At 38.5% G+C, this 26,123-nt stretch overlaps 2 protein-coding genes across 3 annotated transcripts; both read left to right on the top strand.

Annotated features, from left to right (window-relative positions):
• Positions 1-6,098: 6,098 nt before the first annotated feature.
• Positions 6,099-19,109, top strand: LOC143857866 (O-fucosyltransferase family protein). Of its 2 annotated transcripts, none has more exons than XM_077368387.1 (8): positions 6,099-6,871; positions 15,007-15,074; positions 15,313-15,401; positions 15,499-15,661; positions 15,902-16,191; positions 17,386-17,590; positions 18,304-18,461; positions 18,585-19,109. In XM_077368387.1, the coding sequence occupies exons 1-8, from the start codon at positions 6,577-6,579 to the stop codon at positions 18,847-18,849; spliced, it is 1,533 nt and encodes a 510-aa protein (XP_077224502.1). In that variant the 5' UTR covers positions 6,099-6,576; the 3' UTR covers positions 18,850-19,109. The 2 variants fall into 2 exon arrangements, with proteins under 2 accessions (XP_077224502.1, XP_077224503.1); XM_077368388.1 differs by having other exon boundaries at positions 6,104-6,279.
• A 946-nt stretch (positions 19,110-20,055) lies between these two features.
• Positions 20,056-25,715, top strand: LSMT-L (Rubisco methyltransferase family protein). The gene is made up of 6 exons (XM_077368760.1): positions 20,056-20,638; positions 21,649-21,677; positions 23,313-23,521; positions 23,822-23,944; positions 24,620-25,024; positions 25,461-25,715. Exons 1-6 carry the CDS (start codon positions 20,136-20,138, stop codon positions 25,674-25,676), a joined length of 1,485 nt encoding a protein of 494 aa, XP_077224875.1. The 5' UTR covers positions 20,056-20,135; the 3' UTR covers positions 25,677-25,715.
• Positions 25,716-26,123: the final 408 nt, after the last annotated feature.

Below are 26,123 nucleotides of genomic sequence, written 5' to 3'. Positions count from 1 at the left end.
GAACCCAACCCAACCCAAGTTTTTGAACTCTCTTTTTTCAAATGGATATTTAGGGATCTCTCTTGTTCGTAGATCCTGAAACCGAATCAAGATCCATTTCTCAATAAATCTATCTATCTATCTATCTATCTATCTGGCCATATCTAAACATGGAAGAACCAACATCCCCTCCTCCCCACCCCCCCCCCCCCCCCCTCCGCCGCATCAAGTGTTCATTCTTACTTTTATTCGTCCAGCCTTATTTTCAAGTCCTACCTTGCCTTCTAGTGGGTTTTACTCAACTCGGGTTGCCCAACCCCTCAACTCGAAACCGATCCGAACTCGACCTGGGTTAGGATAACCCAGCCCGACCCGAAACACACCCAACCAAACCCGACTTTTTTTCCAGGTTGAACTCGACATGAGATTGGGACCAGAGTGTTAATTGCCCAAAATTGGGACCAGCATTTTTCAGTCTGATAACAACACCCATCTATTGAAAAAAGGAAAATGATATCAGCACAACCATGTTTTAATAATTACACAGACTCAGCTTGTCTTTTCTTTTTTTTAAATTGTCCTGAGAGCGCCTTTTGGGAACTATAATCACCTTTTGACAGCTCTTAAATACTAAAAAGGCAAGTTGCATTAGTAAAATTAGCAAAACATGGCTGTGAAGTTATAATTTCCCATATAAAAAAAAGGGCGTTGATATCTCCCCCCCCCCCCCCCCGTCCCCACGCCTGACGGCTGGCTAACGTTGAACGTTAGGATTTAACTTATATGTCACTTTCCCACCATTTGACCGGTGTCTCTCTCTCTCTCTCTCTCTCTCTCTCTCTCCACACACAACAGGATCAGTTGGTGGGCCCAACAGAAACCGTTGGCGGAATGGTGGGCCAATCTTTGAACAACTTAGGCCCCGCCCATACCACACCACAGGATAATCCAAACCATCCATTTGATGGGCCATAAACGTAAATAGGTTGCGTCTCAAAATATCATTTCCATAGACTGATCCTAGCCCTCCGATCTAAATAGAAACTACATCTTATGCAACCTCTATAGATTGTAGGGTTGTGATCATCCTATGGAAATGATTTTTGGGGCACAACCTATTTACATTGTGGCCCATCAAATGAATGGTTTGGATCATTCTATGGAGTTGGTCGTAAAGTAACATTAAGGCCCGTCCACAACATAGGACGATCCAAGCCGTCCATGGTTTGGATAATCCTATGGAGTTGGTCGTACAGTAACATTAAGGCCCAATCGTAGGCCCCACCAATATTTTTTCAAATTGAAGCGTACTGTCCACAACATAGGATGATCCAATCCGTCCATGGTTTGGATCATCCTATGGTTTGGTTCGTACAGTAACATTAAGGCCCCACCCATATTTTTAAAAATGAAGTGTACCGTCCAGACCTTAGGATGATCTGAGCCGTCCATTTGATGGGCCATTACGTAAATGGGTTGTGCCCTCAAAAGGGTTGGCCCATCAAATGAATGGTTTGGATCATCCTGTGGTCGTACAATAACATTAAGGCCCGTCCACAACATAGGATGATCCAAGCCGTCCATGGTTTCGATAATCCTATGGAGTTGGTCGTACACTAACATTAAGGCCCAATCGTAGGCCCCACCGATATTTTTCAAATTGAAGCGTACCGTCCACAACATAGGATGATCCAAGCCGTCCATGGTTTGGATCATCCTATGGTGTGATTCGTACCAATTTAGGCCCCACCCATATTTTTAAAAATGAAGTGTACCGTCCAGATCATAGGATGATTCGATCCGTCCATTTGATGGGCCACAATGTAAATAGGTTGTGCCCCAAAAATCATTTCCGTAGGATGATCACAACCCTACAATCTATAGAGGTTGCATAAGATGTAGTTTCTATTTAGATCGGAAGGCTAGGATCAGCCTATGGAAATAATATTTTGGGACGCAACCTATTTACGTTTATGGCCCATCAAATGGACGGTTTGGATTATCCTATGGTGTGGTATGGGCAGGGCCTACGTTGTTCAAAGATGGCCCACCATTCCACCAACGGTTTCTGTTGGGCCCACCAACTATTCCTGTTGTGTGTGTGGAGAGAGGGAGAGAGAGAGAGAGAGAGAGAGAGAGAGAGAGAGAGAGAGAGGTCAAATGGTGGGAAAACATTAGCCAGCCGTCAAGGGGGCGGGGAGGAATATCGGCACCCTAAAAAAAACTTACATTTAGTGCACGAGACCATATATCAACCACACCATATAATCCCTCATATAATATCTATCGGTAAATTCATTCAAGATTTGAATAACTTAGGGACTTTTTAATATTAAAAAAAAATTTAGGGACTTTAATATATAACCGTCTTAATTTTGATTCAATCCTCGATCGTAATCTAATATTATATTATATAAATAGTAATTTATTATTATTAGGGAAATTACATTCACACCCCTCTAGTTTCTAACACATTCAACTCTAACCATGGCTTTCAATACGTGACAAGTACACCCCCTCCGTCAATGGTCCGTAAGTTTAACCTGACGAAAAGATTGAAACTAACCATGGTTAATATTTTGAGGACAGAAATACCCTCATTTGCAAACGGATTAGAGTTACGCTATTTCCCACCGCCGCCGTCCCCACCTCCGGCCACCGCCATCACCTCCACCACAAACAATGAAACCCCACCCCATGGCTACATCAAACCCTCATTTAAAGAAAAAACATTGATAAAAACAAAAAAAAATCCTAAAATATTAGAGTTTATGTGCAAATCATGATAATGGTGTGAATGAAGACAAATAAAACTCTTAAATCGAGGGTTTATGTTGATAAATAAACAAGGGTTTGAATCAAACCCTAATTTTTAGTTTTTAAGTCTGAAAACCCTAATTTTCAGTTGGGGAAGACGAGGGCATTTTGGTCATTTCCGCCACATCATTTACTCCCTCACGTTAAAAATAAAAATAAAAAATAAAAACTTCAGGGTGTACTCGTCTTTTGAAAGTGAAGGTTAGATTTGAACTAGAGAGGGGTGTATCTGTATTTTTCCCTTATTATTAATATAAGGGAAAATGACCAAATAGAAGGGGTTTCTATTGACTATGACATTTGAAGAGGGGTGTTTTGTAAATCACCAATCAAGAGTGCATATGACTAAAATGCCCTTGATTCTCTCTCTCTCTCTCCCCCTATCAAATCACCTTTTCGAAATGATTACATTTAGAATACAAATCCCAAAACCCACCTTTTTCTCTCTTCTTCTTCTTCCTCCCACCTACGTACGTATGAAAAACCAAAAAACCTCCATTTTTGAAACCCAAAAACCTCCATTGTTAGATGCCAAAAGCTCCATTCTATTGCTGAAAACCTCATTTTTAGATGTCAAAGCCTCCCTAACACTTCATTGCATTGGAAAACGCCTCCATTTACAACAACTATTGCAAAAAAACGTTATTAGATTCCGAAATCACAAAAATCTTCACTAGAAACCACCATTCCATTGCACAAAGCCTCCATTCAATGGAAATGTGTGTATTTCTAGCTCTCTCCCTTCTCTTTCAATTATAAGGCATGTTTATAAACTTGAATGGAAGTTTTCCATGTTAAACTACTGTTTTCCACTTTATAATCATTGTTATTTTACTGTAAACCACTAATTTCTTAAGTTAAACTACTATTTCAGTATGATAAACCACTATTGAAGTGTGTATTTATAAGTGGTTTATATAGCTTCTTTGATTAAGAATCCTCAGTAGTGGTTTATAATCCTAAGTAGTGGTTTATTAAGGCTTGCCATTGGTTTAGAGTGTTATAAGGATTAACAATGGTTTAAAGTGTTTATAAGTGATTTATACAGGGTGAGCAGTAGTTTATAGTATTTATAAGTGGTTTATACAGGCTTATCAGTGGTTTAGAGTGTTTACAACTGGTTTATATAGTGTAAACAGTGCTTTATATAAGCCTATCAGTGATTTAGAGTGTTTATAAGTTGTTTATATAGGCTTATCAGTGGTTTAGAGTGTTTATACATGGTTTATACAGGGTAAGAAGTAGTTTATAGTATTTATAAGTGGTTTATATAGGCTTATCAGTGGTTTAGAGTGTTTACAACTCATTTATATAGGGTAAACAGTGGTTTATCTAAGACTATCAGTGGTTTAGAGTGTTTATAAGTGGTTTATATTGTCTTATTAGTGGTTTAGAGTGTTTATACATGGTTTATACAGGGTAAGAAATAGTTTATAGTGTTTATAAGTGGTTTATATAGGCTTATCAGTGGTTTAGAGTGTTTACAACTGGTTTATATAGGCTAAACAGTGGTTTATATAAGCATATCAGTGATTTAGAGTGTTAATAAGTACTTTATATAGGTTTATCAGTAGTTTAAAGTGTTTATACATGGTTTATACAGGGTAAGAAGTAGTTTATAGTGTTTATAAGTGGTTTATATAGGCTTATCAGTGGTTTAGAGTGTTTACAACTCGTTTATATAGGGTAAACAGTGGTTTATCTAAGCCTATCAGTGGTTTAGAGTGTTTATAAGTGGTTTATATAGGCTTATCAGTAGTTTATAGTGTTTATACATGGTTTATACAGGGTAAATAGTGATTTACAGCGTTCATAAGTATTTTATATAATCGTAGCAGTGGTTTAAAGGATTTATAAGTGTATAATATATGGTAAACAATGGTTTAGAGTGTTTATAAGTTGTTTATATAAGCCTAACAGTGGTTTAGATTGTTTATAACTGGTTTATATAGGCTTAACAGTGGTTTAGAGTGTTTATAAGTTGTTTATACAGTATAAGCAGTGGTTTATATAGGGGAAAGCAGTAGTTTAGAGTATTTACAAGTGGTTTAAATAGGGTAAACAGTTATTTAGAGTGTTTATAAGTTGTTTATACAGTGTAAGCACTGGGTTAGAGTGTTTATAAGTGGTTCATGTAAGCCTAGCAGCGGTTTAGAGTGTTTATAAGTTGTTTATATAAGCTTAACATTGGTTTATAGTGTTTATAAGTGGTTTATATAGGCTTAACAGTGGTTTAAAGTGCTTATAAGTTGTTTATACAGTGTAAGCAATGATTTATAGTGCTTGTAAGTAGTTTATATAGGAGTAAGCAGTGGTTTAGAGTTTTTACAAGTGGTTAATATAGGGTAAACAGTGGTTTAGAGTGTTTATAAGTTGTTTATACAGTGTAAGCACTGGTTTATATAGGGGTAAGCAATGGTTTAGAGTATTTACAAGTAGTTTATATAGGGTAAACAGTTGTTTAGAGTGTTTATAAGTTGTTTATACAGTGTAAGCAGTGGTTTAGAGGATACCGGAGAGAGCTGCACGAACCTGCGGGGTATTGTGACCCTGTAATGGACGGTTGAGATCATCCCATGAGAGAAAGAGGGCATTGTGGCCCTCTAATGGACGGTTGGGATCATCCCATGAGAGAGAGGGGCATTGTGGCCCTCTAATAGACGGTTGGGATCATCCCATGAGTGAGAGGGGGCATTGTGGCCCTTTAATGGACGGTTGGGATTCATCCCATGAGAGAGAGAGGGGGGGCATTGGGGCCCTCTAATGGACGGTTGGGATCATCCTGAGAGAGAGAGAGAGAGAGAGAGAGAGAGAGAGAGAGAGAGAGAGAGAGGCATTGTGGCCCTCTAATGGACTGTTGGGATCATCCCATGAGAGAGAAAGAGAGATGAATTGTGGCCCTCTAATTGATGGTTGGGATCATCTCATGAGAGAGAGGGGGCATTGTGGCCCTTTAATGGACGGTTGGGTTCATCCCATGAGAGAGAGAGGGGGCATTGGGGCCCTCTAATGGACGGTTGGATCATCCCACTAGAGAGAAAGAGAGGGGGCATTGTGACCCTCTAATGGACTGTTGGGATCATCCCATGAGAGAGAAAGAGAGAGGAATTGTGGCCTCTAATTGATGGTTGGGATCATCCCACGAGAGAGAGGTGACGGTATTATAAAAATGAGGGTATTTTTGTCCTAAACCCATGCAAACCAGTTACCATCACTATATATTGGTTATTTCCAAGTCTCCCCTCTTCAAATGTCATAGTCACTAGAGAGCCCTTTCATTCGGTCATTTTCCCTTGATATAAAGACGTAGTTTTATTAGTCCTTCCACGGCCACGTCGGAATTCTCTGCATTCCATTTATTAATCCCCAATTCTCTTCTCTTTAATTCATCCACATTGAACAGCGCGCTCTTCGCCACGCAAGAACGAAGCAGATAAACACAGACGGAGAAATAGAGAAAAAAAATCCTCCTCCACTTCTAGGGTTTGTCTTCTTCCTCTTCTTTTTTTTCCCTCACAACAATGGAATTTGATTCCAATAGGTTTTTGATTCCTTGATTTCTCACAATGTCCAAAAACATATGGATCTTACCCTCTTCTTTAGATCTCTTCTATTAATGGATTTATGAAGATGAACGAGGGATGATCCGATTCTAGGGTTTCAGAATCCCAATTCGGGAAAAAGCAGAATTAGCTCATATGTAATCACACATTTCTTCCTTTTTCTGTTACCGATCCTTAGAATTGGTGTTTTGGAGGAGAGGAATGGGTTTGATGAGATATGGAGTTTAATAAATCTGACGGTTTTGTATCAAAATGTTATAAATTGGGGGCGCCATTGATGGTTCCAAGGGGACGTCTTCAGGTGTGGTTTATACGTGTGTGCTCTTGTATTTTGTTGTGGACTTGTATTGCTCAGCTGGTGGCTGTAGGAGAGTTTTGGCATCCGCGTTTTCCCAAGGCTTGGAAAACTCATTTTGGATTTGGTGAGTTTTCTTACCAGCTGACAAAGATCACGCAGTTTTCAATCCATTCTGAAGAAGCCACTCCCGCTCCCTCGCCCCTCCTTCCATTGAGTAAGTTCTTTCTCTGTTTGTCTGCAGATAGTTACTTTGTAGATTAGTGGTATAAGTAGTCAATATGGAGGGGACAAACTTTTGATTTACCTAGAATTTACCACATAGAATAGTGACAACATGCAAGGGATCCTCAATAGGGCTGGCAATTTCGCCCGTGAAAACGGGGATCCACCCTGCCCCGCTCGGGACGGGGACAGGGAGGGGATGGGGAATGCAACATCCACCCGCCCCGCCCCGTTGCCAGCCCTAATCCTCAAACAATCAAGAAAAAAAATGCACCTTTTGGATTACTTGGTGGTGTTTGTTTTCCAATGTAACATTCAAATCCCTAGGGACTACCAAACAACAAACATGTGTAATAATTGCATGTATGGTGACATGGCCTCACTACCCATTACATATGAAATATCCCAAAAAAGAAGAAATTTCTTGAGTAATCCTTCGCTCTCGTTCTCTCTCTCCCTGTTAACTTGCATCCAAACAAAATAAAGCACATGGCTTTACTAAGCTTTACCAGGGTTTTAATTGCATCAAAAATCCTGCCCCCCCTCCATGGACTTTACTCACCCAAAGAATGCTTAAGCATCCAAACAGAGCTGTAGTGTTTGGTTGCCAACCTTGTAGAGTTGTAGAGTAGTGGGAGGGAGTGTCTTTACCAATATATATATATATATATATATATATATATACAAGTAAAAAACCTCGTGCGATGCACGGGCCGACAAAGAACTGTACGGACCACATCACCGGTTGATCTAAACCGTCCATGTGATGGAACACAACATAAATAGGTTGTGCCCCAAAAATCATTTCCATAGGCTGATCCTAGCCCTCCAATCTATAGAGGTTTCCATAATATGTTGTTCCTCTTAAATCGGATGGTTAAGATCACCCTATAGATTTTTTATTAAAAAAGCATAAAGGAGGGGGGTAGGATTGAAATTATTTGGCTTTAATGGGTGCCTTTGTTAAAAAGCATAAAGGAGGGGGTAGGATTGAAAATATGTGTGTTGAATGGGTGCCTTTGCTAAAAAAAGTCAAAAAGAGTGATGTGTAATTCTACAAAAAATTCTCTTATTTTCTCTTCTACTATATATATATATACTAGTAAAAAACCCCGTGTGATGCACGGGCCGACAAAGAACTGTACGGACCACATCATAGGTTGATCCAAACCGTCCATGTGATGGAACACAACATCAATAGGTTGTGCCCGTAAAATCATTTCCATAGGCTGATCCTAGCCCTCCAATCTATAGAGGTTTCCATAATTAAAAAAGCATAATGGATGGGGGTAGGATTGAAATTATGTGGCTTTAATGGGTGCCTTTGTAAAAAAACATAAAGGAGGGAGGTAGGATTGGAATTATGTGGCTTTAATGGGTGCCTTTGTTAAAAAGCATAAAGGAGGGGGTAGGATTGAAAATATGTGGGTTGAATGGGTGCTTTGTTAAAAAAAAGTCAAAAAAAGTGATGTGTAATTCTATTAGAATTTTGGGAGAAATTCAAATAATTCTCTCCTTTTCTCTTCTGCTATATATATATATATATATATATATATATATATATATATATATATATGAGGAAAGTGTTTCTAGTCCGGCCGACTAGAGATCATTCTCTAGTCCGCCGACCAAAAACACATGGGTCCCACATATTTGGGTGATGCAAAGCATTCATTTGATGGGGCCTGACATAGAGACGGTGTCCACAAGAAATTAGCTTCATAGGATCATCCCAACCCTATGATTTGTGGAGCTTAAAATGGACGGCTATAAACTGCCACAAATCCGTCCATTTTTTAACTCCACAAATCGAAGGGTTAAGAAGATCCTATGAAGCTGAATTTTTGTGGACATCCTATCTATGATGAGGCCTATCAAATGAATGCTTTAGATCACCACAAAATATGTGGGACCCATGTGTTTTTGGGTGGTGGACTAGAGAATGATCTCTAGTCGGCTGGACTAGAAACACTTTCCTCATATATATATATATATATATATATATATATATATAGAGAGAGAGAGAGAGAGAGAGAGAGAGAGAGAGAGAGAGAGCATCTTTCAACGAGCCAAATTCCACCTTTTTGAGAAATTTAGCTTGGAAGGTATAAGGAGCCAAGGAGGGGGACATGGATGCCATGTCATCAGACATGCAATAATTACCTATAAAATTTGTCGGGTAGTCTCCAGGGATTTCAATACTACATTGGCAACCCAACAAGAGATTTTGTTGACATGACACCTAAATGCAAAGCGAAACACCTAAACTATCTTGGCTTTTGTGCAACGAAACACACCCTCAGGCCAGATTAATTATTTTTTCTTCAAAAAAAAATTGAAGAAAAACTCGACAAATTGCGAAATGAATCTGGTCACGATCAATTTAGTAAATGTGAGAAAATGGTGGTTAGTTGGCAAAGAGACATTATACATTTAGATGGAAAATATTCTTTCTTTCTTTATTTTCTTTCATAATATGAATGTGCATTTCATATGCTTCTGTATTTGAGAGGTCCTTGGAGATATATTTCCTCAACATTCACAAAGCAATTGTTCAAAAGATTTTGAATAAACACACCACTGCTACATATGAATGTCCACCCCTACGTTAGAACTGCATGATGTGAATGAACCCACCTATTTATAGCATGGATTATTGAGTTTGAAACTAGCTGGCAATGCCCCTCCTAGGTGCCACCATTTTATCCAAGTACAACAAAAACTCTGGAACTCATTTTGTTTCTAGAAACATTTCCGGAGGAAATTTGTCACCCAGGATTAGTGGTTTTTTTTACTGGATTCCATGCAGAGAAGAAACATCTCAAAAAGGAGGCATCATATCACCATTGTTTTTCTCCGAGTGCAGTTTTAGGAAAATGGGATCTCCACTTCTCTCATTCTCCCTTCATTAGTCTCCTCGCATTTCATTCAAAGACTTGTGGTTGGAGATCATGGACATTTTAGACTCGTAGTAGTTGAAGTGTCTCACGTCTAATATGCGCGACCTAAATATTGAGTTTTGATGCATTTATTCATCAATTGGGTATCTCAAGACACTTAATGGACTTCTTCAAAGTGCCATAACACTTATGTAGGAATTTTGAAAACCCTCTAGTTGCTTAGGACCTTAGAAGCACGAAGCGAGTGCGGGTGCGGGAGCGGAGGTGGGGAAGCGTGGGGTCTAGAAGAGTCTAAGTTTGGGAGCGCCATGGGAGCGTGTGTAATATTTTCTTTATATATCTTTCAAAATTCAAGTACATAAAAAAATAATAGTTTCTAACCATTTTCATATGTATCTTTCCAAATTTAAGAACATCTAAAACCTAATTTCTAACCTTCTTCACCATCTTCATTTGTGTACACTCGTTCCTCGTGCCTTCTGAAGATGCACAAGCCTTTGTGTTTGCTCCAATGAAATACTTTGAAGAGTTTGAGGAGTTTGATGTAAGGAAGTTGGTGATTGTGGGACTTATAGAGTAATAGAAGCAGGCTGGGAGCGTCTTTAGAGCGGCTCCCGTCTCTCTGGGGCCGCGCTCCCTGGAAGCTCCTTCCTAAGGAGCGCCGAATCGAGGTTCCGAGGTGGGAGCGGCACCCCGAGAGAGGGTTCCTGCTTCTAAGCTTAGGACCATTATTTCTTTTAGTGTATGTGCTTTTAGGGCTACTAAATTGGCTCCTGCAAAAAACAGGTCCATGGTAACCGTGTTACACAAACGCACTAATCTGTTTGATGGGATTAGCTTGGAATGACCATTGATCCTATCATGATTAAAGAAACACGTGGAGTTTTCATATGAGTACACATCCCTATTTTGTTGCTATTTCGTGGCATTTGACTCAAGCATGTGTGTAGGACCATTTGTGATCAGTGGATGCTAGTGGGTTAATTGCATATCTTAAATTGCACTATACCGTATGCATTCTAATTCATTGTTTATAGCTTGGTAGTAATCACCTTTATTTGAAGATAACTTTCTTACATTCTTCTAAAAAATAGTGGATCATGCAAGAAATCTACAATTTGTGTTAGTTGGTATGAAGCAACATCATGGGAGTGTGCTAATTTATGTAGGAGTGTAGGCATGTGGTTAAAGCAGGGGAGGATGAAAGGAGGTATTTGTAGTTGTGGCAGGTGGCAAGGTGGACACCCTTTCCATATCTTATTTTGTTTTCCCTTCAAGGGTGGGATCCCTTCCAAATCCCTTTAGGATCCATAAAAGAAAATGTTGATGAGGTCCATGAGGTGACTCTCTGGACATCATTAAGTGATTAGAGGATCCAAGGAAATTCCCCAGGTGATTTTTTTTTACTTCATTGATGGTTGTGAACAGATTTTCTGAGCTGGCTGTCTCCTTAATTCATGTGCGTTGCTCTGCGAATGAGGTGGGTGATGATGACCTGCCTATACAAGGGGTTGTTCATCCTACACTGGCAGTTACTAACTCCCTCCCATTGTTGTGGCGTTCTCAAGCCCTATGGCTTTTATATGTTTATGCTGTTTTAGTTTCTTTGTGGGACCTTCTTAGGTGTATATTCTTCCCTTCCTTTTGATTACATTTCTTCATTCAAAAAAGAATAAAGCCGTTTGAGAAAACTAACAATGTGGAAGAGACAATATTTGTCTTTTGGGAGGTTTTAGATAACTCCTATTATGACCATTCTATCAAGCTTTCACATCTACTTTGTTCCCTCTATATGATCTCAAAGGTAATGGAGCATAGGCCAGAGTTAATGTAGAGGGGGTCCTATTGGAAGAGAGAGGAGTGGATCACAATTATCACTTGATCATATGGGAGGATTTGTCTAATTCTAAGAGGAATGGAGGTACTCCAATAAGAAACTCAATAATAGAAATGAGCCCTTACTGAGAAAATGAATTAAGAGTTTTGGGGCCTGCGGAGAAGGGTGATATTATAAAATTATCTTCAAATATTTTACTCTAGGGAAATTGTTAACGGAAATGTGGAATAGAGGGAAAGAATAGTAGGAAAGAAGATGTTGGAGTGTGTGGTTAACTCATCACGAAATAATTCTATCACAAAGGGCTAACTTTGAAACCTTCAACGGCCTTGCTCTTTGAGGGGCTGCCGATGGATGAGGGGGCGATCATGAGCTGAGCCTAGCTACCTTGAACTTCAATTGGAGACGGAGTGGGCCCAAAAAGACATACCATGAACTTCAAGTGGAGAAGTGCAAATGCCATACCATGAACTTCAAGGGGAGACACTTTGCTTCAAATGTGGGAGTAGTAGCTGAAATTGAAGGAAAAGATGGAAAAAGAATGGAAAAGACCAGAGAATGAAGAGGAAATCGTGGAAGCAAGAAGGAAAAATTGTCGTGCTGTTTATTTGGTTTTCTAAACTTTTGGTGGTGGAGATTCCACCTTTGATGCCTCCTGAAGAAGAATGGGGTAGAAAGTAGAAGAACCCAACATGTTTAAAAGTTTAAGATCAATGGACGGCAAAATAAGCGTGTTATAGGGTCCCTGACCCATCGGTTGCCAGTGTCAGGTCTGACATACAAAACAAGAAAAGGGCAGCAGAGAATATGATTTTGAATGGGAATTTTTTGAGGGCGGCTATGGTCGGAACATCTTGGTTCTTGGAGGTAAAAGTGAACAAAGTGAAAGTAAGATGGGGTTTGGGGGGTTGAGATAGAAGAGGAGGATATTCTAAAGCGGAGATTTTTTTTCTAAGAAAATGCTTGGTGGGTAAAGGAAAAATTGACATAGACTCGAGGAAGCGCAAGAAAATCAAATTGCTTTCAGGGATTATGCATGTGATGAAAATGGCGGAGGAAGAACGTCTAATTGTTTTCACGGCAGAAGGGGGAAAATAGCCAGCGTTGAAGAAAAGATGAAAATGGCGGAGGAACGTCTAATTGTTTTCATGGCGGAAGGGGAAACAAAGGCAGCGTTGAAGAAAAGATGACAACGTTTTACGTGCCTGGTGGATCTATGGAAATAGGAGGAGGAATGGATAACATGGGAACACACAGCCTTGATAAATCCTGTCGGCATATCTTGGCATTCGTGGAGCGTTGAAACTTTCGAAAGGCCAGGTATGGGGAAGGTCATTGAGATCGATTAGTGGGCAAAGGAGAGAAGGTAAGAAGTTCCACTATCCTTGTCGAAATGAAAGTTGCTGTTAACATCCCTCAATGGATAGATCTCTCAATGGATAGATCTGGTTGCATAAGGGAAGATCTTTTTTAGTGGAACTGTGGAAGTGTGGGTTATTGACCAAATTGACGTCAAAGTGGTGGAAGGGGGAATCAAAATGGTGATACAAAAAGTAGTTATCAAAGCAGTGACGGAGATATCTCAGGCATAATCTAGGGCGGAGGAAGTGCCGATGAAAACCAAAGAACCGATGAGAGGATGACGGGTGGAAGGAAAGAGCAATGCGAACTGAATCATCGGGGAATAGAACACAATACATGTGGCAAGGTTTGAATGAGATGGAAAAGAGGTGTCAAATGGTGGGTCCCCAGGGGTTGTTTGGAATTCAAATTTAAAAACGAGAGGGATTAGGACTGATCTAAGGCTCTGTTCACTTGTTTTCCCGGGAAAGGAAAAGAAAATGTTTCCCAGGAATATGACGTGGCATTAGGAAAAGAAATCCAGGGAATCTGTGCAGGAAAAGGTTTCCCTAGACTGTTTCTGGACTGTTCACTTGCGCAGGAAAAGGTTTCCAGGGAAACTGCTTGCCCTTCTTTTTGCACTTGTTTTTCCGGGAAACGAAATCCGAGTGTTTTTGGTCGGAAATGAAATCCCTAAAGGGGGGGATGGGCTTTTCCATGTCATTTTTTGACTTATTGTAGAAATTCCACATGTGTAATTCTATTTTCCCGGGAAAGCAACTGAACACTAGAATTCTGTCTTGTCAAGGTCTTGTCAAGGAAAAAAGATGCTGTTTTCCAGGGATTTGCTTTCCCGGGAATGCAAGTGAACAGAGCCTAAGAGAAAGAGGTGGGAAAGGTGATCAGGTTAAAAGGTCGATGAAAGCTGGTGTCTTAATGATCTTGAGTAGGAAAAGTGGAGAGACAAGTGGCTATTTGGGAGAGAAAACATTGATCCCTGTTGTAGGATAAGAAATGAGGATAGAAAAGAGATTAAATGAAAACGGATGGCTTTTTGAAGGAAGTAGAAGAGGAAGTCTAGAATAAAAAAAACTCTAATTTTCTTCCAACTCAAAAGACTTCTCTTCTACTAACACAAACTCTAATTCAACTAACAATAGTTAATCCATGTCCGATTCGGATGCGGAGACGTGTCGACACAGATTCAATAGAGGGGGGCAAAGAATCCATGCAACATAGGTTATTTTCAACCAACAGGAAAATCCAGAAGTAGGCTTGATGATGGCTAGCACGTCATGCTAATGACAATGTAGCCCCTACATATCTCCATTCATAAAAGAACAGACAAACATGGTCATAATTATGATGATGATTTTACCATTCAAAAAAAAATGTGATGACAGTTAGTGATTTATATTTAAAGAAATGTGCACCATGTATAAAGAAATGTGAAGTGTTTTTTAGGTCACAACTTGGAATTTTTCTAATTTCGAAGATTCCCAAGTTGTGAAGGTGGTATTTTGGAGCTGGAATTAGTAACATGTAATAGGAGAAGGAATCCTTAGCTGAATTAATTAGCAGGAGGAATGCTAAACTTAAGGACACCCTTGCAAAAAACAGTTGAAAGGGCGCCCCCATTGGTGGAATGTCACCCAAGTGCATTTTATGTCCTTTGACTTTTATAGTTTATAAATGCACTTTTGTCACGTTTCACCAATGGGGACACCCTTTCATCTGTTTTTTGAAAGGGCGCCCTTGAGCTTAGCATTCCTCAATTAGTAGACATTCTAATTTTAGAAGTTTCAAAGTGTTGGAAGTACACTTTTTTGGTAAGCAAAGCTCACACATTTTCAATTTTATTTTAAACTGCTTGAAAGTAGAAATTTGGCTGTATTTAGGTTAAGGAAATCAGCATGCTATTGCCTTTTTTTCCCCTCAAACTATCAGCATGCTGCCTTATACCATGATTTGGAAATTTTCATTTTGCTTGTCTTTTCTGAAGCTCTCTGCTTGCTAATGAAAAACACATTCACCACCAACACGTTGCAGGAATGTATAAAAGCAATGGGTATCTTAAAATATCTTGCAATGGAGGCTTGAATCAAATGCGTGCTGCGGTTTGTAGATTTCCCTTTGTCATTTGTATTTGTTTCTTCTATTCTACCCAAGTTTCAAGAACTCGGTCTTGACTTCAAAATCAATCTATCTGTTTCCGAGTTTTCTTGTCTAATTAAAAGAAAAAGCTGATCTTTTACAGAATTGGACCTCTCTACTTGAGTAGTTGAATCCATTGATTCCTCTGATTTAAAGTCTATTATGGTGCTAATTTGTTAATGCTTGTATTGGTCATGTCAGATCTGTGACATGGTGTCAATTGCTCGCCTTTTGAACCTCACGTTGGTTGTTCCAGAGCTTGATAAGACATCATTCTGGGCTGATCCTAGGTATTTCCGTTGATCTAGAGACTGATTAAATGCTTTTATGTTGAAGCTTCTGAGATAATCTTGAGAAAATCTTCTTCTCATAAGAGTTTTTTTGCAGTAATTTTGGTGACATTTTTGACGTCAGACATTTCATTGATTCATTAAGAGATGAGGTTCACATCATTAAAAGGCTTCCTAAGAGGCTTAATCGAAAAACTGCAAGTGAGTTGTTCAAGATGCCTCCGGTGAGCTGGTCTAATGAGAAGTATTACTTGCAACAGGTCTGAATTGATCCTTTTTAATATCAAATGTTTAGAGTGGCTGAAAATGTGATGAAGATGATTAGTCTTGGGAAGCATGTGTTTGTTCAATTTCTCATATCAATGCTGTAGCGACAAAACCTTTTTTTTTTTTTTTTAATGGTCTTGTTGTGACAAAACCTAGAAATAAATTCTCATGTGTATTGTATACTAATTTTGTGTTACACTGTTTTGTCTGCTAAAGTTTCCTTTGTATTGCAGATTCTTCCACTTTTCAGCAAATATAAAGTGGTTCATTTTAACAGGACAGACACACGTTTGGTGAACAATGGTCTCTCTATTGAACTTCAAAAGCTTAGATGCCGTGTTAATTATCATGCGCTGAAATTCACTGATCGAATTGAGGCTTTGGGGAACAAATTAGTTCGAATTCTCCAACAGAAGGGGTCTTTTGTAGCATTGCATTTGAGATATGAGATGGACATGCTGGCTTTCTCTGGTTGTACTCATGGCTGCTCTGAGGAAGAATCGGAGGATCTCAAGAAGTTGAGGTTTGTAGCTCACTGCGTCTGAACGAATTCAGATTCTGTGAAAAACCCATTTCTTTTTTATTTCAAAGATAGTGAAATTTTATAAAACAAAGAAAGATTGCAGAAGGAACAGAGGCTGTCCCAAGCAAGGAGGCTGTCCCAAGCAAGGAAGCAGGATTCTTCTCTAGGAGCCTTCGATTCCCGCTCTGGCAACCTTGAGCAGGATTCTTCCCTGGGAGCCTTCGATTCCCGCTCTGGCAACCTTGGTCCCAAGTCTAAAACGGATCTATAAATGCCTTGGCAAATATGAAAAAAAGCTCTTTCTATCCATCGAGTGTGCTAATCTCCCTTCACCCGTACTATTGCAATAATGTGTTTCTTTGGTGGCAATAGACCAGTTTGGAGATCCCGAAAAATGTTCGTGCTTTGACTGAAGAAGAAAGCCTGAAAAGTGAATGCCCTTTTTTAAATAGGGTGAGATTACCCATTTGTTGATTCTTCTAAAAATCTTACGAATGAGCAATATCATCATTTTGGAGAGATATTTTGATAACCAGAGGCATCTGCTTGCATCCACCAAACTTGTACATGCAAACTGCCAACTGGTCAGTGGCTCGTGTCCTATGGTCATGTCCGACTTCCTTTTCACCCTACCATTCTCCCTACGGCTAACATATGAAAAATACCAAATAATTTAATGTGTCTGAGATGCATGTTCACCATGGCATTTTTCCTGAAAACAGTTATTGTTACTCAGTATGATTTGATTAGATTCCAAAGTCGGAACTGGCGACTTGTTCTGAGAGTTTGTCGATGATTATGAATCTGTGTTTTAAAGTAGTAGGTTTCCTTGTGCATTCTCCTTTCTGGTGTGGTTTTTCTGTAATGTAAAATTGATGGCATGGTAACTGAAATAATTTAACGTGCCTGAGATGCATGTCCAACATGGCATGTTTTCTGACAACACTTGTTGTTATTCAGTAACCTTAAAAGAAAATGCCTGTTGAACCAATCACAGTAGGTTTATTTTAATAATCTTTTTCTTTATATACCGAATCATGGCTCTTTCTCGTATAAACTTTCTTTGCGTATTTATATGACCGAATCCATTCTATTTCTAAAAACGATTGCTAATCCTTAACTTTTTGAGTTGTTTTCTGAATATGCCAATAATTTCCTTTTATTTTATGCATCTCACATACAGTGCTCATTCAGGTACGCATACCCATGGTGGAGGGAGAAAGAGATACTGTCTGAAGAGAAGAGATTGCAAGGTTTGTGCCCTTTGACACCAGAGGAGACTGCATTAGTTTTACAAGCATTAGGGTTTGAGAAGGACACTCAGATCTACATTGCTTCTGGTGAGATATATGGCAGCGAACGGAGGCTCATGGCATTACAAGCTGCGTTTCCTCAAATTGTGAGTCTTTTGCTACCTGTTTTCTCCTAATGTTGATCACTTGCTTGTTGTTTAATGTTGGTTTTTGCTCTTTTCCCAAATTGTCCGCAAAAGAGAAGACTACACCTCATAGAAGAGTGTTTTTCCACTTTTTTCCAACAATATTTTGATGACCATAATGCCAAGTCACCTCTCCCTCTCCCCGTTGGTCTGATAGCAATATTGAATCCTTCAAATCCAGATAACTCGGTGCGGATCCAAGTGTACGAAACCTTAGGCAAGTCTCTTTGCTAGGGTTGATGATCAGACACTCAGACGTGATGTGCATGAGCCCTATTATGTAAGGGACACACTCACCAAGTCTTTAATCAGCCCTATTATGTAAGGGACACACTCACCAAGTCTTTAATCAGCCCTATTATGTAAGGGACACACTCACCAAGTCTTTAATCAGGGATATCCTCTGCCAACTTATCAAAAAAGTCGGGGATTCAACCAATTGCCTGAGTGATCAATCATTTAAATTGATCATCGACTCATTCTTTTTCTTTTAAAATAAAAAGCACTTAAAACCATGAATTTTTGGATTTGGTGATCTATCCCCGACTAAAAGCAATTGACTTCAACAAATGTTAAAAAATCATGATTAGTTGTTGTACATGCCATGTACTGTAGTATAATTTTGATTTCCTGGCCCAATGTTAAACCATAAAATGACTGAAATGTGATTCCAGGTAAAAAAGGAGATGGTGTTAGCTCCTGAGGATCTGCAGCAATTTCAGAATCACTCATCTCAAATGGCAGCACTGGATTACATGGTTTCAATTGCCAGTGATATATTCATTCCCACTTATGATGGGAACATGGCAAAAGTTGTGGAAGGACACCGAAGGTTTTTTCAGTCTTTTTTTATTTATTTCACAAGTACTTTTTATAAGTCTGTTGCTCAGTAGATATTAAAGCATTTTTGCCTTGATTAGCCTTGAGATAAAGGTTCTTAAAATTTCGTTTTCAGGTATCTTGGGTTTGGGAAAACCATCCTATTGGATCGGGAAAAAATTGTGGACTTGATTGATTTGTATCATAGTAAGAAGCTTTCATGGGATGAGTTTGGGGTCGCTATTCGACAAACTCACGCAAAGAGGTTTGGACAACCAACACGGCGGAAAGTTATTGTGGACAAGCCCAAAGAGGAAGACTATTTCTATTCAAATCCTGAAGAATGCCTCTGTGAAACAAGAGAGTGCTATGGGGCCAATAATACTAGCATTATGCGCTGAGATAGGGGACCATTTGATGTCCCTTAAGGGTTGTGGAGGATGATATATGCCAATACCAGCCATGTAAATTATGGTAAGAAAGAAAAGCTAATTGAGTTTTTTCTTTCTGCCTCTCCTGTTTTTGGTTGCACCTGTCTATTCCTTTGTTAATTTTATGTTTGTTGGCTTAATGTGGCCCAATTGGGCTTTTGTTGTAAAGTAATTTCATTGACTCAGATTCCTGAAAATTAATTAAATCACCAGATACTTGTATTGGAGAAGGCACTCTGACTTAGGCCCTGATTGTTATAGATTTTGAGAACTGATTGCTGTTGAAGTATAAATGATAAAATAACATCTGCTCTAACAACTTAAAGCTTTTGGAGTAATTGCTTGTTTTCTCATGGTATCAGAGCTATTATCTCATGGCAGGCCCTATGGTCTAAACCCAACAATTCCTTGATAATAAAAATCCACATGTATGGCTAACCTAAAATTAATTGATTGTTGTTGGAAGTATAAAATGATTAAATAACACCAACTCTTAACAGCATAAGCTTTGAGGATAATTGGTTGTTTTCGCAATTGTGAGTCTAAAATTGATTATGGGAAGTGATTTCAGCACAACTATGTTTTGATACATGATGCTCATGTATCCTGTCTTTTAGCATTTAACTGTCAATAAGTTCTTTTTGGGGACCCTTTTACAGCTTTTTAAATATAAAAGACAAGAACCATGAGCGTCATGTATCAAAACATGTTCGTGGTGAAATCATTTCCCTTGATTATTGGCATATTCCACAGGACTTGTAGAGTATCATCCAAAAAGGCGGGTAATGGATACTTCAATATGTTTTTACTAGAATTCAATCAATAAATTTTTTGAAACTACAGTGGGGACTACTTGGGATGATCCAAACCGTTCATTTCACAGACTAAACGTAAACATGCCATGCTCTGTAAAATCATCTCCACAGGATTATGTAACCTCCAATCTCTATAATGTGCAGTCCCTTTTAAGATCGAAGGGTTAGGATCATCCTATAAAGATGATTTACATGGTACATCCTATTTACGTTGTGGCCCATCAAATGAACGGTTTGGATTATCCCAAGAATTGGGCCTCACTGTACTTTCTGAAAAGTAATGTACTTCACGCGAACACACCATATAAAAACTCTCTACTTATTTTTTCGTCGATAAGATATTTTATCCTAAGTGGAATATGGAACAATACCTATCTATACTTTATTATATCCATCATTCCAAGAGCAAATCAACGGCTACTTCTTGTCTCCCAAACTGCCATGGCCTCTATCTTCTTACTCTCCCAATCTTTCACTCTTTCTTCTTCCTCCTCCTCCTCAAATGCCTTTCCCTTTAGACCCACTCCTTCTTCTCTGATTCTAAACAAAAGAAACCCCTTCGTAAAGCCCATTTCCCCCCTAAAGTCCCTTATCTCTTCAGATTCTAGTCCCTCCCCATCCACCCAAAACTTCTGGCAATGGCTCTGCGACAAAGGCGTGGTCTCATCCACATCTCCTCTTGCGAAACCTGGAATTGTGCCTGAAGGGTTGGGATTAGTAGCCCAAAGGAACATATCCCAGAATGAAGTAGTAGTGCAAGTGCCCAAAAAACTCTGTATAAACCCTGATACAGTCTCTTCTTCTGATATTGGCAAACTATGCAGTGGATTAAAGCCATGGGTTTCTGTTGCTTTGTTTCTTCTAAGAGAAAAGGCTAGAGAGGATTCCACATGGGGTTGTTATTTTGACATTCTCCCACAGACTACTAATTCTACTATTTACTGGTGAGTCTATTGTAACTGATGCTCTTTAATTAAGGCTACTGATATTGGCACTACCATATTTTAATAATTGCACAAGATTCAGCTTGTCTTTCTGAAAGTTTTTTTTGGGGAATTGTAATAACACATTAACACTTGACAATTTTGAATAATAAGACAAAATGAGTTAGTGCAACTATCAAATCATGGTATTGCCAATATCGTGGCCTAGAAATTTTCTTTTCACTTAATATATATATGTTTCGTGAAAAAGAATAAAAAAACAGAAGCAATGGTTTATGGAGTATAAGAATGCTAAACTGAAGGGCTCCCTTGTTAAAGTCAGCTGCAAGGGTGTGCAACCCTATTGGTTCCACATTGCCAAAGTGCTTTTATAATAGCATTGGAAAATGTAAAAGTAAATGAATAATAAATCCACTTGGATAGTGTGGATCCAATTAGAAAGCCCTTGCGGATTATTTTTACAAGGGCGCCCTTCAGTTTAGCATTCCCTTGTGCATATATATAGCCACAAACATGTTTTGATATAGGTGCCCTTCAGTCCAGCATTCCCTTGTGCATATATATAGCCAAGACCATGTTTTGATCATTGGTGCAAACTGCCTTTACTGTATATGTTTTTAACCAGCTGTTACAATTCCCAAAAAGCTGTAAATAGCTTTTGACAGCTGGTTAAAACACATACGACAGGGTGAGTTCGTGTTGATTATAAAAATATGTTGGGGCCAAATATCGGCGGCTTACCATATATTTGCACATATAAGCAGTACAGCCATCTTCTATTTTGCTGATGCTTTTGTGTTCTATCTTCTATTTCATAGATAATAATTTACTCATTTTTACCATCCAAATATATAATTTAACTCAATTTTTCATTTTTTTTATATTGAATTCCTTAGTTATAGGCATTTCATGTGGATGTATAGTAATTTTCCTAATTTTAGGGACTCAACATTAGTTTAGAGATTCTAGATTTTGCTGTTACTAAATGTCATTTGATGTTTCCAGTACAGGTCGGAAGAGGAGCTTTCTGAGCTACAAGGTTAGTAGATTCAACTGTCCAACTTAATATTTCACAGCCACTAAAAATTTACAAATGGGTTGCTATGTATCAAACACCCTGCAGTAGTGGTACATTCCTATGTTGATGAACTTTGCAAGTTCTCTTATAATAGCCACATTAGTTCTTGGAGGTTTTCCACTATTATAATAAGATGAAGAGTTGTTTCTGTAAGTTATGAAATTCTACCAATTTTGCATATTTTTCAAAATATATAATTTGCCATGATTGTGAATCCTTTTGTTGCCATGCATTTTATGACAACGTAAAATAGTTCTCTGCCAAGAAAAGTTCGCTTGGTGCCTGCCATTAAACCCATATGGCATGAGATATTAGTGGCCCTTTTTCGTATCTTTCCATGTTTCATGGGTTTGCATTAGTCCGTGACGCACTGTAGTATATTAAGTTGGTGGATTTAATTAGGTCTATGGTGATGTTGCCAAAGCTTCGGCAATGAGAGAAAGAATCATGAGTTTCTATACACCATACTCCAATTTGATTGGTAGGAGCCACATGAATTTAATGTTAAGTGATTGCTTCTAATGAGATAGTTGATGCTCCTCATTTGGTTGGTTTAGGAGTATTGTCTCCCTTTTTGGGGAGAAATACACAAGAGTAGTCAACCTTTTTCTGTACTAGCTGTTTGGGCATGGTAAACTGTTGGTCAATGTTGCCAGCTTGAATAAGAGGGTGCCTCTTGACTGTCTGAATGTATATCACTATATTGTGATAAACGTGATGTTCAAATGGAGATTTCCTTTCAAAACGAGAGCTGGTTAGTGACAAGGTGGAAGTTACAATGGCTCTGGATGTGTGAGAATTTTAGATAGACAGCTACAATGAGATTGTGAATTCAAAACATGAACTGATCTTGAAGTTTTCCTTTAATACAAACTCAATGATAATCAAAGAGGGCAACATGATCTGTAATTCAAGCTCTATTATTGAACAGGACTTGGATTCGGGATGCTTTCTGCTCAGCTCGGCAGTTATTAGTGAACAAAAGTAAATTCCAATGATAGGCTGCTGAGTTTCGGCTTAGATTATTTCAACCAAACAGTTAGGCTTTGTGGAGAGTTATAGATCTGATAAAGCTCTATTAACCAAAGTGGGAAAAGTTTCAGCACTTGTAGCCAAGTACCAGTCCTTATTTCAGCCAGCAATCCTTCTCTAAACTCAAGTTAATTCTGTAAATTCTGGATGACATTAGAGATCTGAAATAGATCCAAAGTTCCAAGTTAAACTATTTCCAAATTGTGGATCAACAGATACTTCAGTGATAGACTAGCTTTTGGCCAAGAGTTCCTTAGGCCCTGTTCGTTTAAGATTGTGACAACCGATTGTTAGCCCCAAATCAATTATCGGACTCAAATTTAAATGTAATTTTGAGTCCAATAATAGGTGTTGAGCTCGCAATCGGTTGTCACATTCTCAAACGGACAGGCCCTTAGGCTGCACAGAATGATTCTGTTGTGTCTCGTACTCATTCAGTCAATTAGAAAGAGAAAACAAAGTCTGCATGAAATATGGAACTGCTGGTATCAGAAAACATGCTTCTTTTTTTGTGTTTTTTCATGGTTTTTGCTAACTTTTCACGTGTTGTGGATTGATTTGCAGGAACACAACTCCTAAGCACAACCATGGGTGTCAAAGATTATGTGCAAAGTGAATTTTCCAATGTGAAAGAGGAGGTCATACTCCCTCACAGCCATCTTTTTCCTTCTATAACAGTGAATGATTTCCTCTGGGCATTTGGGATACTTAGATCGAGGGCATTTTCACGCCTTCGTGGTGAAAATCTTGTACTAATCCCGCTGGCAGACCTGGTGAGATGTTCATTTAATCTAAGTGTTTTAGATAATCTTTTTTTAGTAATTTCATACTTTTTCCAAAACTAAATAGATATCAGGGAGGACCACATTATTCTAATTCCTAATAGATGTCAAAGCCAAATGTTTTTTAGTAGGCTTACGATATGATTTCAAACATAATATTTAGAACATCTTTTGCAAAATTTCTTTGTCAAGTGTTTGTGCCAAGCCGTCGATATTTCTGTCAGTGACCAAGCCCAATTTTTCTTCACTTCTCTTGAAATAATGTTTACTTCTTTGCATTTTTTTTGTCAGATTAACCATTCTTCCAATGTACCTACAAATGACTCTCAATGGGAGATCAAAGGAACAGGTCTTTTCTCAAGGGAGCTTGTGTTCGCTCTGCGGACACCAGCTCCTGTCAAGGCTGGTGAGCAGGTGAATATTTTAGTTTCTTATATATTAAAGGTATTTCTCCAAAAAATTTCCGACCTTTTCTATTTCCATCCTATGTCCCTTAAGTCATCAGCTGCAAGTATGTTGGTGCACAGATATTTGGGAAAATACCTCATTGTATGTATAGGCTGTTAAAAGATGCATACATAGAAAAACACACAGGAGATGATATCCTCACTCCCTCGTTTTGATACTGATGCTTCTCTCTTTATTTTGAACTTGTTTTGATACCTTTTTAGGAACTGTTACAGGCCAGTAATAAATTTCTAACATAAGGAAACAAGTGCCAATATAAAAACAAGAATATCGTAGAGGGATCATATGAGAGATACAAGAAGAACTATTTAGGAAAGATACAATGAGGTATTTTCCCAAAAATTCATTTGCATATTTTCATGATGCATATTCAGTGGACACTGTCCTTTCTTCATAGTTGGGAGTATTGGCAGAATTTGTCTGTGCTGGCCTAACCAGTCACTCCTGCCCTGTTTCTAAAACATCTCTTGATTGATAATCAAGAGAGTTCTATGACTGCTCTGTTAGTTTCTAAGTAAATTTTACATATTCTTTGGATCATAGGCATGTCAACACAAGTAGAACAATCGGTGTGGCTAATTTGATATTGCCAGTGAGAATTCATTAATGCCTTGGTGACAGGTCTTGATACAATATGATGATAAAAAGAGCAATGCTGAGTTGGCACTTGATTACGGGTTTGTCGAATCGAGGTCAGATCGTGATGCATATACTTTGACCCTTGAGATATCTGAAACAGACCCATTCTTTGGGGATAAGCTCGACATAGCTGAGTCTAATGGTTTTGGGGAAAATGCATACTTCGACATTTTTCTAGGCTGCTCTCTTCCAGAGGGAATGCTTCCTTATCTGCGATTGGTAGCTCTTGGGGGAACCGATGCCTTCCTCTTAGAATCCATTTTCAGGAATTCAGTTTGGGGTCACCTTGAATTGCCTGTAAGCCGTGCGAATGAGGAGCTCATATGTCGTTCACTTAGAAATGCCTGCAAATCTGCACTTTCTGGCTATCACACCACTATAGAAGAGGTAAAATTTTATTTGCATTTTTTTTTCAGAATAGAAACTGAACGTAGCACACCGATATTTTAATATTTTATCTTCTCATTTTTTGTGATGTTTCTGTCTTACGACTTGGAATTTATATTCAATGAGCTTATGAAGAAGATGATTTTCATTTTCTCCTAGACCCAATTAAATCTTTGCATTGGATTTTCATGGATGTGAACCTTAGGTTTTTTCCCCCTTACAGACATTTCAAACACGGAAATGATGGGCAATCAGCATTCTTTTCAGTCTAGTTTTCAGTTATTTTCATTTCTTTCAAGACCCATTAAAATCTTTGCTTTCATTTTCGTGGATGTGAAAAAAAAAAATTCCACAAAAATGAGTGGCATTCAACATTCTTTTCAGACTAGTGTTCTATGAAGAAATAAATCATTGAACTGAAAAATGGAGTTTTCAGGATGAGAAGGCGATGGAAGGAGGGAGTATAGATCCAAGGCTTGAAATAGCAGTGAGGATAAGAGCAGGGGAGAAGAAAGTGCTACATCAGATAGATAGAATTTTCAGAGAGAGGGAAATGGAACTGGATGGGTTGGAATACTATCAAGAGAGGAGGCTCAAGCAACTTGGACTTGTTGGAGACCAGGGTGAAATAATCTTTTGGGAATCCAACTAGGCGTTTGGATCTTCAGTTTTTCTTTAGATGTTGTGGATTATGAGCATATCTCCTTGAGGCCCCAAGCCCCCAGCAATAAAAGGAAACAAAACAAAGGGAGATATGATGGCTTCATAAGATTTGCAGTGTATACATGGGCTTACAAGGCATATATCTTTTTGCTATGTAAAAGATTCTTTGAAATGTGGAGTAAGAAAGCAACCAATACCCATTTCATTTGCCTTATAATAAATTATAGATTCATTTGAAATTTCTACAAGACTTGAAAGAATCTGGAATTTCTTCAGGTACCTCACTTTTACATTCTCAATTTTCTAGTAATGTTAAATGTCCAAGAACAAATTCAGCTGATCAATCTTTGTAAGCATTTTCCTTTCCAACTGCTTACATTGTCTTTATGAAGAGAAAAATTATCGAAACATTCTGTACAATTCTCTTCTATATTGC

This window comes from Tasmannia lanceolata, unplaced genomic scaffold (assembly GCF_043159265.1).
Source record: "Tasmannia lanceolata isolate RefF3 unplaced genomic scaffold, GAP_Taslan_0.1 ptg000025l, whole genome shotgun sequence".
Classification (NCBI taxonomy): Eukaryota; Viridiplantae; Streptophyta; class Magnoliopsida; order Canellales; family Winteraceae; genus Tasmannia; species Tasmannia lanceolata.
The sequence above is the reverse complement of the archived record's forward strand: the minus strand, read 5'-3'. Positions and strand labels throughout refer to the sequence as shown.

Bases quoted from the DNA above. Each gene is read 5' to 3' on its own strand.
- LOC143857866 (XM_077368387.1), top strand. From the start codon at position 6,577: ATGGAGTTTAATAAATCTGACGGTTTTGTATCAAAATGTTATAAATTG. The intron at 6,872-15,006 runs GTAAGTTCTTTC...AACACGTTGCAG, and splicing joins CTCGCCCCTCCTTCCATTGA to GAATGTATAAAAGCAATGGG. The intron at 15,402-15,498 runs GTATTTCCGTTG...GTTTTTTTGCAG, and splicing joins TCATTCTGGGCTGATCCTAG to TAATTTTGGTGACATTTTTG.
- LSMT-L (XM_077368760.1), top strand. From the start codon at position 20,136: ATGGCCTCTATCTTCTTACTCTCCCAATCTTTCACTCTTTCTTCTTCC. The intron at 21,678-23,312 runs GTTAGTAGATTC...ATTGATTTGCAG, and splicing joins GGAGCTTTCTGAGCTACAAG to GAACACAACTCCTAAGCACA. The intron at 25,025-25,460 runs GTAAAATTTTAT...TGGAGTTTTCAG, and splicing joins ATCACACCACTATAGAAGAG to GATGAGAAGGCGATGGAAGG.